Genomic DNA, 20,394 nt, shown 5'->3' with positions numbered 1-20,394 from the left:
CACAGAAGTAGCAGGAGTGCTGGGCTTCAGGAATTTAGCCACCAGGTGGCAGCAAGGTCACACAATCCCATGGTTTAGTCACTTCGAGCTGCTGCACACCCATAATGTTTGGGGCCTATGGCCTTTTTGATAATGATTTAAATCAAAGTCACAAACCTTGAACCAGTTAACACCTGTTTCTAGAGACCGGGAGTGTAGCACAGTTGGTGGAGTCTTGCCTGGCATTTATAAAGCCTCGGGTTTGACCCCCAGAATCTGATGGATGGAGCTGTTGGAACATTTGTAATCCCAGTACTTGGGAATGAAGGCAGAAGAAACAGAAGTTATCCTTAGCTACATCAGAAGTTCAAGGCCAGCCTGCTACAGAAGACCCTGTCTCAAATGAATGGATGGCCGAATGGAAAAATAAAGCAAAGTCGTGTGGGGTTTTTTTTTTTTTCTTATCTTATTATTTTGTGCATATGAGTATTTTGATTTTATGTATGTCTGTGTACTGTGTTCATGCCTGATGCTGAGGAGGCCAGAAAAGGGCATCAGATTCCCTGAAACTGGAGTTACAGACAGTTGTTAACCACCATGTGGGTACTAGGAATTGAACCCAGATCCTTTGCAAGAACAGTAAGTCTCTTAAAAGTCAAACCATCTCTGTAGCCCCCAAAGTAGGGTTGTTGTTGTGTTGCTGTTGTGTTTTGTTTTTGTTGATTTTTGTTTTTTTTGACACAGAGTTTCTTTGTGTAACCCTAGCTGTCCTGAAACTCACTCTGAAGACCAAGCTGGCCTTGAACTCAGAGAGATCCACTTGCCTCTGCCTCCTAAATGCTGGGGTTAAAGTTGTTCACCACCACACACATCTGGTCAAAGTAGTGTTTCTTTTTTTTAGATTCTATTTATTTATTTTTATATATGATGTTGCTGTCTTCAGACACACCAGAGGAGAACCTTGAATTCCATTACAGATGGTCATGAGCAGCCATGTGGTTGCTGGGAATTGAACTCAGGAACTTTGGAAGAGCAGTCAGTGCTCTAACCACTGAGACATCTCTCCAACCCAAATAGTGTTTCTTAAGGTAACCCTCAAAGCCCAGGCTGAAAACAAAACAAAAAGGAAGAAAAGAACAAAGGAAGGGAGAGAGGGATGAAGGGGGGATGGAGGGAGGGAAAGAAGGAGGAATGGAGGGAGGGAAAGAGGGAGGGACAGTTTATGGAGCTACCTCAGAGGCACTGTGGCCTGTGGCCAGAGGTAGGGAGGGATAGTAACTCTGAGGGAGTGGTATTGCAGCTGGGATCACCAGCATTCACTCAGTTGGGTGTCCCCCCTAGTCATTTTAACTCCCTGGGGGAGCAGTCTACTGCCAAGCCACATCCCCAGCCTCTGCGAGCTCAGTCCCTGATGAAGCCATTGTGACCTATCACAAATTTATATATGATCCTGTCAACTCCAACCCCTTCCAGTAGGCTCCTCTCCAGCTCCTCTCAACCCTGGGTGTGTCACATGGCTGCAGAGCTGTTTTTCTCCGTACCCGACTGGAATGTTCCCCAGTCCTGGAGCTTGAACTCTTGTCTTATCTCTGCAGCATTTTACCAGTGTCATCCTGCATGGCCCCCAGGGCCTCTTCTTCTCCCTCATTCCTGCTGGGATTGCACACAGCTCACGTTTGGACTGGTATTTTTCCATCAGAACACTCCCTGCTGGGCTCCTGGCAGGCTTTCAGCAGATGCATATCAATGGGGTCAGAGGAACTAGCTTAGGATGCCCTAGCCAGTGGAGAGCCTCCCCAGACTGGGCACAGGTTCACACCCCCATACTCACATTGGATTTGAGTCCTTTGTAGCCCAGGGTCATCAGACCCTTGTACTTCTGTGGCCTAGTTTATGAAACTGAGGGTGGGGGCTGCTGGCAGACCCCAGAGTGCACACAAGAACCAACAAGGCAAAGATAAAGCCATAAGATTCTTCTGCATATGTAGCAGAGGATGGCTTTATTTGGCATCAATAGGAGGTGAGGCCCTTGGTCCTGTGGAGGCTTAACGACCCATCCATCCATCATAGGGGGATGTTAGGGAGGTGAGGAGGGAGAGGGGGGATGGGTGGAAGAGCACCAACATAGAGGCAGCAGGGAAGGGGAGGGCTCACACGGAGGAGGGAAAGGAGGGACAACATTTGAAATTCAAGTAAAGTAACCAATTAAGGAAAATATCCCTTGTTCCACTCTCTCCACCAAAACCAGACAAAATAAAACCTGAGTTCTACGGGAAGTGTCATAGGAGAGTGATAACGAGGATGTGAAGCACTCAACAGCGTCTGCACTGAGCCAGGCATGGTAGTGTGCATCTGTGACCATTTTATGGGACTTGAAATCACAATACCTGAACTTGCCATCAGGTTGCGCTGATAAGAGCTAGGCCTCAGAAGCAAGACCCTGGCAGGCTCAGATAGAAGCCTAGCCTGGGATAGGCCTTAAAAAAACTGATGAACTATCTCCAGGGTGGTGTTGATATGTGAACCAGCCCCAAGCGGTGAGCCCTGATAACACAAAGCTAACTGCCCAGTGAAATGATACAAAGATTTGAACATTGGGAATGGTCTCTATGATCCCACCGCCACACTGACAGAACATGGCCTCTCTAGCTTCTTTGTTAATATCTTTTGTCAAGAGAACTGGAGACTCTGTGTGTAGCCTGAGTCACAATGACTTTGAACTCCCAGAACCGCCATTGGGTCCACTGTCAGCACCGGCCTAGGCTCCCAAGGACCTCCTAGATCGTCATCAGTGTTATCCTTCCAGACTGCTAGGCAAAGGACTTCATGACTGATGTGGGTCAAGCCTGAAAGCTTTCAAGGCAGGCATCCTAACAATCCCCTAGTTGGACCCTGTGGTAGCATTTCTGCCCAAACAACAGCTCCCCACTTAATGGGATGTCTGAAGTTTACATTAGTATATTATAAAGAATGCTGGGCTGGAGAGATGGCTCAGTGGTGAAGAGCACTGACTGCTCTTCCAGAGGTCCTGAGTTCAATTCCCAGAAACCACATGGTGGCTCACAACCATCTATAATAGAATCTCTCATGCCCTCTTCTGGTGTGTCTGAAGACAGTTACAGTGTGCTTGTATATAATAAATAAATCTTTTAAAAAATGTCGTTTGTGAGAATAAACCAAAAATATTCGAGAGACAGATCTTGTGTGGGTGTCTTAATTGACGAGTGACTTACTGTCTCTGGTTGTTCTCTCTACACACCTTTAATCTCAGTCCTTAGGAGGCAGAGGCAGGCAGATCTCTGTGAGTTCAAGGTCAGCTTCTTCTACTTAGCAAGGTCCAGGTCATCCAGGGCCTATACAGTAAGATTTTTTTTTTTAAAGGTTATACTAGTGATGACTTCTTTTTTAATAGTGACATGCTTAAATGATCATTTTCTGAATATGTTGGATGTGTTGAAGAAATTAAGCATAGGTCTTTCTCACACATTGACTAGGTGAATTACCCTGCTCTTTAGGTAAGTTCTCTTTTTATTTTTATGTTTCACACAGGGACGCCATGTAGTCCATTCTGGCCTCAAACCTGTAACTCTCCTACCTCAGGCCTCCCAAGTGCTGGGATTACAGCTGTGCTCAAACAGCTGGGCCTGCAAGCATATACTACTGTGCCTGGCTTCCATACCGTCTCTCTTTTTAGTTTTGAGACAGGGTCTCCTATAGCCCAAGCTGGTCTGGAACTCTTTATGGAGCTGTGAGCTCCTGATCCTCCTTCCTCTACCTCCTGGGTGCTGGGATCATGTACAGCTTTCAAAGAATTAATTATATAATTTCTGTCATAATGGCTTAAAAATATGATTCCTTGAACACCCCCTCACACTCTTCAAAATAGAGTTTACTTCCTTCCTCTTACCAGGAACAAGTCTTAGTAATTTATTTTATGGTGCAAATGACCATGAGTGATTTTAAATATTTAATTATGTGTGTGAATGTAATATGTGTGTGTGTGTATGTGTGTGTGTATCTGTGTGAGTGCAGTGTTCACAGATGTCAGAAGAGGATGCCAGAGCCCCTGGAGCTGGAGTTAGAGATGCAGTTGTGAAGCAGATCCAGGCAATGTGGAGACAGCAGGCTCAGAAAAGACCCTGAACCAGAAACGTCCCACAAAGGTCCTGTCACATAGAACCTGGGAGAGAATCATGCTCAGTGGTCTAACCTGCTACCTTGAAAGGATTTGTTGTATGCACTCAGAGGTCAGAGTTCTTGAGATTCTTCTGAGTCAGACAGTCTCTTGAACTCATGTCCTCCATGTCTGGATGGCTGCTATACTTTCAAAGATAGAGTCTTTAGGAATATAAGAAAAAATTAAAATATGGCCAGGCAAGGTGCTGGACACCTTCAACCCCAGCATTTGGGAGGTAGAAGCAGGCAGATCTCTGTGAGTCCAAGCCCAGCCTAGTCTACAAAGCAAATTCCAGGTCAAGGATACAGGAATATGTCCAAAGTCTAGACTGTATGCTGCCCTGAGGACAGAGGGATGCTGTGAATGAATGGCAGGGGCGTGCCCCTTTTATGACTTTTGGGAAACTGGACCAGAACCCACTTCTGCAACGTGTGACTGCTTTGAACATAAACAACAGGGAAATACCCATGCCATTCCTGACTCACTGTTGACTCATCAACTATTACACCAACTCTAAGGCCCACTGTAGGCATCACACCACCCTTGCGGAGAGACTGTCCATCCCTCCACCACACCCCAGGAACAATAAGCCTTTCTCCTGTAATGTCTGAAGGAATGAAGCACAGTGAGTTCTGGAATTCAGGGATGGGATGGTGATCATGAAAATTGGCCAGGGAAACCATGGAGCTCGGATGTCACTGTGACCTTGCAAAAGACCCAGCATTTCTGGTGGCCCTGGACAGTGGTGCTTTTATTGCAGTGGACAGCATGATCTCTTTGGGTCCCTATAGGTCACCTCCCCTTCCTGAACATTCTGCTTGGGCTTGGGTGTGGGTCCTCAGCAAAGTCCGTGATGTCCTCTGGCTTTGCATGGAATTCGGCACCAGGATCTAGCAGGACTTGGGTGCCCGCTCCTAGCACAGGCTGAGGTGCAGCCTGCTCAGTGTCAGGGTCTCAGCAACTTAAATGGTTTCTTTGAGGGGAGAAGCCCCCAACTGCTGAAGAGAAATTTCTTCATTCTTCTGTTCCTTGTCTCTTCTGGAATGGCCTTCTTTGACTCTGCTCAAAGGTAAATAGAAACTCCTGTTATCTTCTTGAGACTTATGTTATCTTCCCGTTTTAGTCATTTCCTGACCCACCCACTTACCTGCCTAGTCTTAACAGGTTTCATTTTTAGAAAAATCTCAATGTTCATTTTCCAGTTTCCGTTTTGTTTGTAACAGGGTCTCAATAGGTATCTGTGGTTGGCTTGGAAGTCACTATGTAGGCCAGGCTGGCCTTGAACTGACAGAGGTCCACCTACTTCTGACTTACAAATCCTTAATTAGTGCGTGCTGCCATATCTAGTTTATATGGTGCTGGGGTTTCCTGTGTTCTCAGCAAGTACGATACCACTGTGTTGCCTCCTGAGCCTTTCCAGCCTCCGTATGTCTCCTGGTCTAGCTTTATTCTTACGCTTTTTCTTTATGTTGGACCTGTTCTGACTGAGAGATAAGTCAGCATAGAGGATCATTTTTTTCTCTCTTTTTCTTTTAAGATTTATTTATCTTATTTATATGAGTACACTGTAGCTGTCTTCAGACACACCAGGAGAGGGCATCAGATCCCATTACAGATGGTTGTGAGTCACCATGTGGTTGCTGGGAATTGAACTCAGGATCTCTAGAAGAGCAGCCAGTCCTTTTAACAGTTGAGCCATCTCTCCAGCCCCCCAGAAAGTAAGTTTTTAATGCATAGCTATTGAAGATTCCTCTGATTTCCAGGCATTTCTGGTTGCCTATAATGGATTTGGCCCTACACTCCACGGTGCCAGACACTCACCTTCTCCCCATTGCATCAATGGTTTCCAACAATGGCATGTTGCGGGTCTCAGTCAGGAAGCAGGTGACAGCCATTCCAGCCAAGATTGAAGTGGCACCAAAGAATACAGGCGGCAGAACTGGACTGATTTCGCCGAGTGTGGTGATCAGCGGTGCTGCCAAGCCTCCGAGACGGGCGTTGACGGAGGCAAAGCCCATTCCCATCTGCCTGTGAGAAGTGAAGACCTGTCAGCAGCTGGGACTGTGCCCCCAAAGAGTCAGGCCTGCAGGTGTCAGAGAGGAGACCCCTCATGGGCAACACTCCTCATACTCACCTTATCTCTGTGGGATAGAGTTCTCCCGTGAACAGATACACACAGATGAAGGAGCTGGCCAGACAGCCTTTGCCCAATGCTGCCTGCACTGTCCGCAGGGTCTGCAGATCTAAGGAGGCAAAAGAGGGGGGTGGGGCTGTGAGGAGCAGAGTCTGGAGCAGGGGTATGACAGAAGGCTGGGAGACTGAGGATTGGGAAGAGGACCAGAGGGTAAAGGTCAGGCAAAGGGTAAAGGTCAAACAGAAGAAGAGGTACAAGAGGAAGGGGCGAGCTAGTGCACATGTCTTTAATTCCAGTTCTCTGGAGAAGGAGGCAGATAGATCTGTTTGAGGTCAGCCTGATCTACAAGGAGAGTCCCAGGCCAGCTAGGGCTACATAACAAGACCCTGTTTCCATCTGACTACTTGCTCATTCCTTTGCATCTGTTACCAAAGCCTACTGCGGAGATAGGACAGGAACAAGCTTAGATTCAAGCCTTAGCTTTGACCCAGGTAAGTGACTTAGCTCCAGTGACATCTTATTTCTGAGCCCTTTGGTCCTGCCAGTAAGGGAAATACTAGCATGGCTTTGCATGCCTGTTCAAAAGTGTCATGAGGTGGAAACATGTCACCAGTACAACGTGTTTGGTGCTCAGTCAGCACTTCTTGCTACTGTGTCAAATGTCCCATAGGAGGTGCTCAAAGAAATTGTGGTACCTGCTTTGAATTTGGTGTTACCTGAGGTGTACCAGCTGAGGAGACTCCCTGAGACACCCACACCTGAGCAGCTCTCTGCCTATGACATCAATTCCTCTTTGGCATGGTAACTTAAGTTTCCTTTTATCCCATTTGAGACAGGGTCTCAGTTTGTAGTCCAGGCTGGCCAAGAACTGATGATTCTCCTGCACTGGACTTCCAAGGGCTAGAATAATGGGTGTGTTGCTGGTGACCTCCAGAGAGCCTCCCACTGGGACCCCATGTCTATGTGGCTACGACAGGGCAGCAGTGACCACTCACCCTCGGGCACGAACATGTTGGCAATGACCATGAGCCCAGCTAGCATGAGGAAGGAGGACACTGTGGCCCGTCGTCCCACATAAATCATAGTGGTGGTGGCGACCAGCATGGCTGGGATGTCGATGATCCCAAACAGAGCCTGGACCAGGTAGATGCTGAGCCCAAACTTCTGCAGGTCCATGGCCAGACCATAGTAAGCAACAGAGTTAGAGAACCTGGAAAAGGCAGAGGAACAACACTGTTTCTCCCCACAGCGCACTGTCTGGGTCTCAAGGCAAGGGACACAGGACATGTGGCCTGGGATCCCCCCTCAGGGAGTTTATATCCCTTAGGCAGCACCTTCTGGGCCCCCCATGCCGCAGACTTTGGAGCACTTCCGCATTATATCCCAATCTCACCCCCAGCCCCACATGCTCCCCCCACCTGCTCCCCTGAGCTCTGGGTTATCTTTGGTTTTCACTGTCATACAGTTTCAGTGCTGGAGTTAAAACAGTGCTAAAAAACAAAAACAGAAGAAGACAGACAGGGGTTAAAGAACACAGCAACCATAGTTCATCCCAGTCTCTGCTTGTGGTCTCAGCACTTGGAAGACTGGGGCAAGAAGATCACAAGACTGAGACCAGTCTGGGCTATGTAGTGAGATCCTGTCTCAAAACCTTACCTTTATTTATATCTTTGTTTACTATTTTTGTGTTAACTGTGTGGTGTACACGTGTGTGCACTTACGTGTGTGCACATGGACATGGAAGGGAGACATTGACAACAGCTGTCTCTCAATCACTCTCTGTCCTGTTTATTTATTTATTTATTTATTTTTATTACTTTTTATTTATATGAGTACACTGTCTTTAGACACACCAAAAGAGGGCATCAGATCTCATTACAGATGGTTGCGAGCCATCATGTGGTTGCTGGAAATTGAACTCAGGACCTCTGGAAGAGGAGTCAGTACTCTTAAGTGCTGAGCCATCTCTCCAGCCCTGTCCTGTTTTTTTTTTAATTAATTATTATTGTTTGTGCACCTGTAGCACATGTGGAGGTCAGAGGATAGCTTTTAGGGAGTCAGTTTCCCTTCTACCTTGGGTTCCAGGATTAGAACATGGCAGGTTGTGGGGGTAGGTATGGTAAAAGCTTTTACCTGCTCAGCCATCTTTCAGTATTGCCTTATTTTCTGAGACAGGATATTTGAATTTGATCTTCTCTCCTTATTCTCTCTCTGACAGTCTCTTACATCATAGCTCAAGCTGGCTTAAAATTCACTGTAACCCAGGCTGTCTCAACTATCACAGCAATCCTCCTGCTTCAGCATCCCAGATTCTGGGATTATAGGCAAGAGCCAAACACATAGTTGTGTTTTCTTTCTGAATCAGACATGAAACTTTGTCAAGCTGAACCACATACTTTTCTGTAGGTGCTTTCAATTTGAGGATACCTGTAATGCCAGTACTGAAGAGCCCAAGGCAGCGCAATCTAAAGCCAGCCTGGGCTACAGACTAAGATCTTGTCTTAACCAACCAAGCCAGGTGGTGGTGCATCCCTTTAATCCCAGCATTCAGAAGGCAGATGCAGGCAGATCTCTGAGTTTAAGGCCAACTTGGTCTACAAATCAAGTTCCAGGACAACCAGGGCTACACAGAGAAACCCTGCCTTAACTCCATCCTCCCTCCAACAAACAAACTAGACCCGATCAACTGAAATAACAAAGAAGACACAGATGGGCAGTAGACAGACACAAGTGTAACACAGACTTCCTTATTTCTGCCCTGGGTTTACCCAGGCCCTCTCCTAGCATCCAAATACCAGTCTTAGTTGTTGTTTTGAAAAGATTTTGCATGTGTGATGAAGGTTTTCTATCAGCTGACTTGAAGACAAATGGGGTAAGTAAGAGAAACTGATGTAATCACACCAGGTGTTTAAGCCTGGTCTACAGGTCAAGGATGAGGAGTTAGAGATTCAGAGCCTAAAATAGTTTATTGTTTTTCAGTTTGTGAGACAGTCTCTTTTTTATTTTTTAAAAGTTTATTTATTTATTTATTTATTTATTTATTTATTTATTGTATATAAGTACACTGTAGCTGTTTTCAGACACACCAGAAGAGCCATTGGATTCCCATTACAGATGGTTGTGAGCTACCATGTGATTGCTGGAAATTGAACTCAGGACCTCAAGAAGATCAGTCATTGCTCTTAATGACTGAGCCATCTCTCCAGCCCAAGACAGAGTCTCATATAGCCCAGGCTGGGCTTGACCTTGTTATTTTTCAGAGGCTAACCTTGAACCCCTGATTCTTCTGTCTCTACTTCCCTACATGCTGAGGCCACTTCTTCCAGACAGAGAACAATCTGATGTGAGAGTCTCTACTAAAATGGAGATTGCTACCTAGTCAGGAAAGTAGGTGGTCTCTTGGAACTGAGAGTGGTCCGTGGAGACATCTACCCTACAGCTGCAGAGAGTTGAACTTAGCCAATTTTTTCCCAAAGGCTCTACCAGGGAGCTGAGCTACACAGGTTTCTTCTGTTCAGCCTTGTAAGCACTTTGCAGGACCTAGCACAGGGTACTGATGCTTTGTAGGGGATGCTTTAAGTCAGTAAAACCCCAATCATAGCATGCATGGCCTTTGAGAAAGTTAAAGAACAGCTAGACAAAGCATCCCTAACTCTGTTGGCATGTTGTTGGGACAGCTAACAGGAAAGAGTGAGAAATGGTTTTGTTTCTGAAATGGTCCTTCCAGAGAGACTGGACCATGACCAACTCTGGAGTGCCATCCACATGGAATTGGGACTGGCAATATTCTGGAAAAATCCGGTGTATGAGAGTTGGCAACCAAGTTCCAGGACAGCCAAGGCTATACAGAAAGACCCTGTCTCGAAAAACAGAGTGTGTGTGTGTGGGGGGGGGGGGGGATTGGCTGCCTACCAAAGACAGAGGTGCCAAGAGACAGACTAGTCTAGGATTGGCAAGCTTTGAGTTACTGTGGACCTCCAGATGGAAGCATGTCTTGGTGCCAAGGGGCAGGAGAGAGAGGTTGATACACTAAGCTATGCCAAGATGGATCGGGACCAACTGGAATGTACTTGAACAGTCTCAAAAACATTTACATATCAGATGTCATTTAAGAAGCAGTCCTTTTTTATCAGTGCTTGGCACTAAATGCTTGGCCACCTACCTAGTCAAGTTTGCTTACCCTACTGAGTTTGGATGCATGCTGGGGGACTGTGTAAGGTTGGCAAATGGTGCTCGGGGGCAGGGGTCACATCCAAGATGGCTGCAGTCATGTAAAGCTGTATCCCAACACAGGGAGAATGGACTAGATGATAAGCCCCATGATTCCTTTCTGTCTGACAAAATTCTCACTTTCCATCCCTTACTTTCTCATTATTCACTGTCTTATCAAATATTTACTGTAAATCTACCATATGCTATGGCTTTATTTAATGATGAAATTTCAGATATAATTAAGTTAATTTAAGAAAAAGTAGCAGAACCAGAGTATTAACCTATTTTATAGGAACAAACACACACACATGTATGTAGTGTGTGTGTGTGTGTTGTCATCCATGGGGTCAATCTCCAGGGAAGAACAAGAATAAGCCCATTCTCTCCTCTCTCTCTCTCTCTCTCTCTCTCTCTCTCTCTCTCTCTCTCTCTCTCTCTCTCTCTCTCTCTCTCCCCAGATCTCCTGGAACTGAAGTTACAGACAGTTGTAAGTTACCATGAACCTGGGTCCTTTGGAAGAGCAGTCAATACTCTTAACCACTGAGCCATCAGTCACCTTCATCCCCGGAGTCCTACTCCGTAACTCACTCTTATCTTCACAGCAGCACTAAGTGTTATAGAAGTCACATGATTGATGGGAAGCTGAGGTTTAGAGAGGCTAACACATTCGGAATCTAACAGTAAATGCTGGTGCTGAGATCAAAACTCAAGCCAGCAGCTCCTCAGTGTCTTGCCTGTTTTAAGATAGGGTCTCATGTGGTCCCGGCCTGGCTTTGAACTGTCTCTCCAGCCCTGGAATTAATTTTCTTTCTTTTTTACTTTTCTTTTCTTCTTTCCTTCCTTTGTTTCCTCTTTATTTATTTGTTTCCTTTCTTCCTTCATTTTTTCCTTCCTTCCTTTTCTTTCTTCCTTCCTTCCTTCCTTCCTCTCTCTCTCTCTCTCTCTCTCTCTCTCTCTCTCTCTTTCTCTTTCTTTCTTTCTTTCTTTCTTTCTGTCTCCTTTGTACATTGAGTAAGCATTGCTTTTGTAACTTGGAAATTAGCCACAAAGGGAAACAACAGGGTTTGGAGACATCTGTGCAAAATGACCAGTTTTCTTCTCCCTTTTTATCCTCCAAGTCCTCCTGGGACCCCAGAAGTCCCTGTTCCCACCCGAGCCCAGCCTAGAGAGCCTCTCTCCACACCACAGACATGGTGCAATTGGATCCAGATGGGGCCTAATGAGGCCCCAAGGCTTCAAGGAAGCCCAGAAAACGGCCAAGATTTCTGTATAAAACAAAATTACACAAGCCAGGAGGCTTCAAGGGGGTCTGGATACTTGGAGAATCCTTTGGGGAAGACCCACGGCCCCACCTCTGCCTAAACTGTGGATCGCTGCCTCTTAACAAAAGCAAGTCTTTGCTAACTCTTTCTGGAAGGATCCAAAAGAGGTCTTTTAACTTTCAGAGTTTGGAGCTGGTAGTTTGTTTCTACAAGTAGTAGGACGGTGAGGAAGTGGCAGGACACCAGAGGGCGCTGCAGGAGGGCGGGCCATTGATGGCGGGGTGGGGGTGGAGCGTGCGCGGCGGGGGCGGGGCGGTGTTTACAGTCCACCTCCGTGAGCTTTTGGGATATCCTAGATTTCACAAGGCCCATACAGCAATTAGAACTACAGCACTGCCTGCCTTCCTGCCTCATAAATGTCAGCTTTGAGTATCTAATGTGTAGGCTATGAAGAGGAGAGACCACGGATGCTCATCTTCTTTCTGCCTGTCCCTCCCCGTCTATGTAATTAATGAGACTGTCCGATTTTCTGTTTTGTTTTGTTTCATTTAGGGATTGGCCCCAGCATTTTATGCTGGGCCAGTGCCCTACCACTGGGCTAAGTTCCCAGCCCTTTTTTCTATTTATTTAATAATAATGTATTAAGTTATTTATTTAAGTTTTTATTTATTTATTTTAGTTTATTATTTGTTTTGTTTTGTTGTGTTGTGTTGGAGAGATGGATCAGCGGTTAAGAGCACTGGCTGCTCTTCCAGAGTTCCTGAGTTCAATTCCCAGCAACCACGTGGCTCACAACCATCTGTATGGGGTCTGATGCCCTCTTCAGGTGTGTCTGAAGACAGCTACAGTGTATGCATACGCATAAAATAAATAAATCTTTTTTTAAAGTTTTGTTTACTTGTTTTTATTTGTGCATGTATGTGTGTATCTGTGTGAGTTTATGGGCATCACACGTGCGCAGGTAATACCTTCTGCTCAAATGTAGACACTCTAGATCAACTTAATATCTCACCTACTATGCTAAGTCACCCGAGAGTACCATGTGCTGGTGTAACCTTAATTTTGTTGTTGTTGTCTCAAGACAGGGCTTCTCTGTATATCCCTGGCTGTCCAGGAATTTGCTTTATAGACCAGGCTGACCTCGAACTCACAGAGATCCACCTGCCTCTGCCTCTTGAGTACTGGAGTCAAAGTGGTGCACCTCCCCCTAGCTGTAATCTTAATTAAAACAACAACAACAACATTCTTATGTATGAGTGCTTTGCCTCCATGCATGAACACCACATGGGTGTCTGATAACCACAGAAGCCAGAAGAGGGCATTAGATTCCCCTGAAATTGGATTTACCGGTGGGTTGGAGCCACCATGTAGATGCTAGTAATGGAACTAGGCTCCTGTGTAAGAGCAACAAGTGCTCTAAACTACTGGGCCAGCTCTCCAGCCCTTGGGACCTGACCTTTTGTTTTGTTTTTCAAGACAGGGTTTCTCTGTGGAGACCAGGCTGACCTTGGAATTCAGAGATTCCCCCCACCCCTGCCCCTGCCTCCCAAGCACTGACATACCCAGCTTGGGGTGATCTTTTTAATTTTGTGTGTGTGTGTGTGTGTGTGTGTGTGTGTGGTGTGGTGTGTGTGTGCACACACACATCCCTCCTTTGCTTATATATGCATCCATTTGGGCTAATGTGCTAATCCATGTGTGGAGGGCATCAGGCATCTTTCTCTAACTTTTTTTTTTCTTTTAAATTTATGTATGAGTACACTGTAGCTGTCTTTAGACACACCAGAAGAGGGCATCAGATCTCATTACAGATGATTGTGAGCCACCATGTGGTTGCTGGGAATTGAACTCAGGACCTCTGGAAGAGCAGCCAGTGCTCTTAACCACTGAGCCATCTCTCCAGCCCTTTCTCTATCGTTTGATGCCTTTCATTCCCTTAAAGTTGAAGGTCCATGTGACCAAAGCTAGAGTTACAGGCCTAGCAGACCATGTTCAGTTTCTTTACACAGGCTCTGTGATTTGAAGTCAGACTTGCAGAGCAAGTGCTCTGAGCCACTGAGCTGTTTCCCCAGCCCTAAGGGCCAGGGACTGAAAGGAAATGACAGGAGATTGAATCCACATCCACATGCATTAGGACTATTTCAGGACAAGGTTTGTTAATAAGAGCAGAAATCATGTCCCCACCTCAGGTCAAAGGTTTGAACCATCACCTACCAGACCCCCATGAGACAGCACGTGACCTTTCTGATGGCAGGGGTTCTGAAAAGGTCCAAGATGGAGTTGGAGGTACGGACACTTGCAAACTCATTCTGGATGTAGGAGCTCACCACCTGAAAGAGGAATGTGTGATCAGGGGCATTGAGGGTTCCGAGACGCCATTCCCCTGGTTGGACTCTGTATCCATAGAAAACGGTGCTTCGTGTGTTTGTTGGCATGACATCATCTGGCTGTATCCTCCTCCTCTTCACTAAGGCCCCCAAAGACTGCATAATTTTGTGATGTAGTGGGGGCGGTGTGTAGCATGCACCTCAACAATAATGAGGTTCAGCGGCGTTGCAGGTACTCTCCGCCAGTTCCCAGTAACTTCCTCACAGTGGCAGATAGAGGTCAAAGGCAGCTGGGCTGCAGTGTAGTAGTTAGAGCGCTGGGCTAGTGCTTGTCCGTGCACTGCCGGGCTCCCATCCCCTGCACAGCCCCACCATGTCCTCTCAGGCAAACTGGGCCTCTCCAAACCTCAGTGTGACTCTGTTTTTTACAGTTTTGTGTTACATTCATTTATTTTGTGTGTGAGCACATGCGTGTCACAGCATGTATGCAGAGGGTAGAGGACAACTTTTAGGAGTCAGTTCCCTCATTCTATTGTGTGGGTACTGAGGATTGAACTTGGGTCATCAGCTTGGCAGCAAATGCTTAGCCCACTGAGCCATCTTGCTGCCCCCAACCCTTTGTTTCTTTTTCTTTTCTCTTTCTCCTCCTGTGGTGTGTAGGTGTGTTCTAGTGTTTGTGGGTGCACTCACATGTGGGAGGAGTGTGGAGGCAAATGTTGACAATCACTTTTCTGTGTGTTTTCTGTGTGTGTGTTTCTTTTTATTGAGGCAGGGTTTTTCTGTGGAATCCTGGCTGTCCTGGAACTCCCTTTGTAGACTAGGATGGCTTCCAACTCAGAGAATCACCTGACTCTGCCTCCTGATTACTGGGACTAACGGCTTGGAGCACCAAACCCAATGATGTGTGTATTTCTTTAAAAATCTGTTTTGAAGTTCAAGGTTTTGTCACTGAACCTGGACTTTATTATTCCAGCTAGACTGGCTGGCAAGTGAGTCCCTGGGGCCCATCTATCTCTTTTCTTCATCTCTGGGTAAACCTCTACCACACCTCCCCCCATCCCACCCTGTCAATATCACAAAAATCTACCCCAGCCTTCCATCCAGCCTCACCTCTGTAGTCAGCCTCTCCCCTTCTGCCTTTCTGCCATTCATCATGGCCACCTTCCGAAGGTTCTGCACAGCTTGCTGGGCCTTGCCATGAAGGAGGAGCCATCGGGATGACTCTGGAAGCCACCTGGGGTGCAGAAGAACCATTTCCACCTGCAATCCCAACACACCTTCATTCTACCAGACCCTAGAAGCAGGCGTCAGGGTCCCAGTTTCACAAGCAGGACATGTCACCAACATCCCCTTGTTATTATTTGTTTTGTTTTTGAGACATATATATATAACATATATATAAATTTTGTTATGTACGTGGGTCCCAGAAATTGAATTTTAATTGTTGATGAGGTCAAATGCTTTTACTGGCTGAGCCATCTTGCTCATCCATTTTCCTTTCTCTCTTTCTTTCTTTGTTCTTTTTCTTTTCTTTTCTTTTCTTTTCTTTCTTTCTTTCTTTCTTTCTTTCTCTTTTCTTTAGCATATCATACAGAGAATCACTGAAGAGTCCTTCAAAACTAAGATACCCTTAGTGGCCCCCGTCTGGGCTGTACTTCAGTTCCCCTCTTACAAAATGCAATGGGTTTTATGAAGTACAGTGGAATTTATCTAGCCAAAAGCATTTTGTGTGTTCCAGAGCCCCATGCCACAGAAAGAGGCTGGCCAAAGATTCCCTAAAGCTGTTCCTGAGTACCTGGGACTGTGTGGCCCTCATGATGCCTCGGTTCTGTGACCTGCATGTGGCAGGCATTCTACATGGCTCAGTGGTTAGGAGCACTGACTGCCCTTCCAGAGGTCCTGAGTTCAATTCCCAGCAACCATATGGTGGCTCACAACCATCTGTAATGGGATCCAATGCCCTCTTCTGGTGTGTCTGAAGACAGCTACAGTGTACTCATATATAATAAGTAAATCTTAAAAAAAAAAAAAGAAGAAGAAGAAGAAGAAGAAGCCATGCCCCTCCTATCAGACACATGCTCCATCCCAGCCCTCTCTGCTGGACATACCAAGAATAGAGAAAGAAGACCAGGAAAGGAGCAGACACAGCAAACTGCAGCCACCTCCAGGGGCGGATCACGTAAGCCACGCCAGCCAGGATGAGCTGGCCCAAGGTGAAGGAGAAACCCAGCAAGATGCCTGCCACTGTCCGGCCCCTGGTAGGCATCCATTCTACAACTGTGAAGAAAAGGCAGCCAGCTGGAGTGACTCATCTACCACATAGTTATTTCATTCACCCCTCCCCGTTCCTCATGGCTGTGGCCACACCAAGATCTACATAGACACCTGGCCTGTGGCAGGGCACTCACTACAGGACACCAGACTCTAAAATGGCTTCATTATAGCCGGGGTGGTGGGGTGGGGGTGGAAAGGTGGTGCATGCCTTTAATCCCAGCACTTGGAAGGCAGAGACAGGGAGATCTCTGTAAGTTTGAGGCCAGCCTTGGGCTACAAAGTGAGTTCCAGGACAACATAGAGAAACCTTGTCTCAAATAAATCAAACCAAACCACACAAACAAAAGTCTTCATTGTAAGGTTGAATTTCCTGAGACAGAGAGTGGCATGCCCCCTCTTTCTGTGAGTGTGTGCGTGTGCACACAAGAGTGTACGTGAGCACAGCACACAAATGTTTGTGTAGTAAGCATAGAGGCCATTTTGGTATGATAGGACGATGAATTTCCAGCATTTGCTCTAAGCTGTGGTGGGACCCTTCCTGAAGGTGGTCAGTGGAACTGGACCTCTGAGGTCCTAATATATGCTTAGCACCTTTCAATGTCTGAATGCTGGGACAGAATAAGTCAGAAAGGAGGAACTGGTCTGTACACCTGGTTCTCTGGACCCAGGATCTCTCTCTCTCCCATCCTGAAATCAAAGGCCCACCTGCCTCTGGACAACTGAAGGCCATGGTAGTGTCTGAGCCTGATGACGTCTTCAGAAGAGAAGTAAGTTTAAAGCAGCAGCACAGGCGGGTGGTAGCCCCAGGTCAGAGTGGACTATATCGCTTCAGAGTGCCCTCCACCAGGGTCTCACCTACAGGCTTATCCTGAAGGGTGACACTCCCATCTGGTTAGCACCCAGGAGTTCAAACTCACTGTGGTGATCAGGTGGGCCTCGAATGTGTGATCCTCCTGCCTCTGCCTCCTGAGTGCTGGGATTATATTCATGCACTACAGCACCCTGCCCTGAGGTTTAGGAGTTTGGGTTGGCAGATTAAAGTCTTTTGGTTGTGTGAACTCCCTGCTATCCCTTTATTTACAGACTCATGTAGCTCAGGCAAGCTGCAAACTTGCCGTGCAGCTGAGAATGATCTTGAACGTCTGATCTTCTTGCTTCCACCTACTAAGGACAGGTGTGAGCCACCATAGCTCTTGGACACCATCCTATCTTATGACCTGTGTCCCAGTCACCTATACGACCCCACGTAAGCCTGGCACCTTACAGATGATTAGTAGGTACTGTTGAGTAACTCTAGTGAAATCAATCTGACCCTTTCAGCTCACAGATTAGTCAACTAAAACCCAGACCCAAGAAAGGCCACCACTTCCCACTGAGGCCAGGGTCACAGTCTGCCAACCAGGGTCTTCCAAATCCAGACCCCTGGGTAGGAGGTTTTGAGTTGCGGTTTCTGGGTGAGAACAAAGCAACACTGAAAAGGCTGTCCCGTGACTTTGTAATTCCCTTGTTGTGTGACCCCAGCCCCTCTAGGTCCCACCTGGACTGGACTCACCCAGGGAGAGGGAGTTGAGGATGATGCCGGAGAAAGTCATGCCCATCAGGAACCGGAAGACGCAGTAGGTACTGAAGGAGCCCACATATGCTGTGGCAGCCCCCGAAACTGCCAGCTGCAGGTACGACCAGACCAGTGGGGCCTTGCGACCCAACCTGAACCCAGAGAGTGAGGGACTAGGGAATCCCAAGGTGGTCAGACATCACCAAGAAAGCAAAGCCCACATCTGACATTTCTGCCTTGTTGGGGACACCCAAACAATCAAGGGGGAGATGAAATACCCAGTAAAAGCCACCCCTCTAATTACCACATGCAACTGCTTGGCCCAAGGCTGATCAGGGGTAGATGGGCATGTGTAGAAGAAAATCAAAGACTAAGAGTTCAGTGTATGATGGGGAAAGATAGAGAGTTTGAAAAGAGGTCCTTGCCTATAATCCCAGCACTTGGGAAGTGGAGGCATATGAATCAGAAGTTAAAAAAAATTAAAAGAAAAACATTCTCAGCTATTTATGTGTGTGTATATGTATGTATGTGTGTGTGTATGTATGTGTGTGTATGTATGTGTGTGTATGTATGTATGTATGTATGTATGTGTGTGTGTGTGTATGTATGTATGTATGTATGTATATGTACAAACCCACTGCGTTTAGACACATACAGACACATGCACACAAAAAGAAAGGGAGGGAAAGAAAAGAAGGAATAGCCAGGTGGTATACGCCTTTAATCCCAGTACTTTGGAATCAGAGGCAGGTGATCTCTGTGAGTTTGAGGCCAGCCTGGTCTACAGAGTAAGTTCTAGGACAGTCAAGACTACTAAGAGAAACCCTGTCTTGGAAAAACAAAACAAAACAAAAACAAAACAAAATAAAAAAACCCCAAATAATGAAAGGAATAAAGAAAGAAAAGACAGAATGTAGGTGAACAACAAGGGCTGTCCCTGGCGGATTAGGACCTCTCCCAAAGGCTCACCTGTCGGCAAGGCTACCAAACAAGGCAGCTCCCACCAGCACCCCAGACATGTAGATGGACTGAGCCAGGTCACGGAGGGTGTGGGCCTCACACACCAGGTCCCACTATTGGAGAGAGAGGAGTGCTAAGCCTTGTCCTTAGGCAGTAGCCTCCTCCAAGTGTCCCAAGACACCCACCCACTTCTGACCTCCATCACAATGGTAGATGGGAAAATGCTTCGGTCGTAGACCCAACCATCCTTGCAGCCTTCAGTGGCCACTCCATGGGAGGAGGTGTTGGGTTCTAGGAGGGCCCACTGAGGCTCTATGTAGCGCTGGCATGGCTCAGGGACCCCATGCTGGTTCAGGGGTATGGTGGCCCTCAGCCAGGCTTCTGAATCATTGGTGGTAGCTTCTGTGTAGTTGGCAGGATGCTGGCAGTGGTGAGGGGGCGCAGCAGCTGTGAAGTTCTGTAGGAAGGTGTGGCAGGCCAGCAGCCCACAGGGCAGTAGCAGCAAGGCTGTATAGACAAGCTGGAAGCGACCCACACCGCCCAGGACATCCAGCAGGTCTGTGAAGGCCATGGCCAAGGGCCCTATCCTAGGTAGAGCCTGCCCAGGCTTTATGTAAAAAAGGCAGGGGAGGGGACCTGGAGGTGGAGGATCAGGCCAGGGGTCAGGACCACACAGGCCTTCTCTGTACTGCAGTTCAGAGGGATCCTGTTACACCTCACAGGAGGCCTAAGTGTCCCTACATCTGTAGGTGTCCCTCCCCTAAGCCCTTTCTCCTATCCTCTCTCTTGAGTTAGAAAGGCTGAAGGTTGGGTGATAGACAGCCGGGTTAGCAGAGTGCTTCAGTACCTTACAAGCATTGAAACTCTACACTTGCTTAAAATGAAGGCATAGTAGCATGAACTTGTAATCCCAGGAATCGAGAGAGATTCATGGAGCTTGCTGAACAGATAGCCAAGCCTAACCAGTGAATGTCAGCTCCCAGTGAGAGATCCAAAAGACAAGAAAAGAAGATGGCTGCTCAGGAATGACACTGGAGGATGACCACTGACTTCTGCAAAGTACCATGGCACTTATGAGTGTGTGCACACATACCTCTGTGTGTGCACGTGGATGCACACACAAATGCATACATACATTTATTTATTTATTTATTTATTTATTTATTTTTTAAGACAGGGTCTCACTGCATAGAACTGGCTATCCTGGAAATTACTATGTAGACCAGGCTGGCCTTGAACTCACAGAGATCTGCCTGCTTCTGCCTCCCTAGAGTTGTTCACCTGGCATTCAAATTTAATTAAAACAAAACACCCTCCCCCAAACAAACAAACACAACTGAGCCATCTCTCCAGCTCCATAACAAATAATGCAGAAACAAAACCAAAGAAGTCCAAGTAGGGCAGTCAAGAAGCAGCCTCAGTTTGGGGTTGGGGTACATTCAGAGTATCCCCACTGGCCAATCATAACAGCAAATTAAAGCCACTCTAGAGTGGCTGAGGGCTGAGAGGAGAGA

The 20,394-nt window shown here is 46.9% G+C and overlaps 1 protein-coding gene across 1 annotated transcript; it reads right to left on the bottom strand.

The window, feature by feature from the left end:
• Positions 1-5,118: 5,118 nt before the first annotated feature.
• On the bottom strand, positions 5,119-19,451 carry LOC308418147 (solute carrier family 22 member 20; the record flags this gene model as incomplete). Its single annotated transcript, XM_080913504.1, has 10 exons — positions 5,119-5,215; positions 5,978-6,184; positions 6,291-6,399; positions 7,286-7,500; positions 13,979-14,094; positions 15,202-15,325; positions 16,200-16,368; positions 17,918-18,072; positions 18,890-18,993; positions 19,077-19,451. 10 exons carry the CDS (start codon positions 19,449-19,451, stop codon positions 5,119-5,121), a joined length of 1,671 nt encoding a protein of 556 aa, XP_080769630.1.
• Between the last annotated feature and the right edge of the window lie 943 nt (positions 19,452-20,394).

The sequence above is a fragment of the Micromys minutus genome (genome assembly GCF_963924665.1).
Source record: "Micromys minutus genome assembly, chromosome: 2".
NCBI classification, from domain to species: Eukaryota; Metazoa; Chordata; class Mammalia; order Rodentia; family Muridae; genus Micromys; species Micromys minutus.
This window is presented reverse-complemented; position numbering and strand designations above follow the sequence as displayed.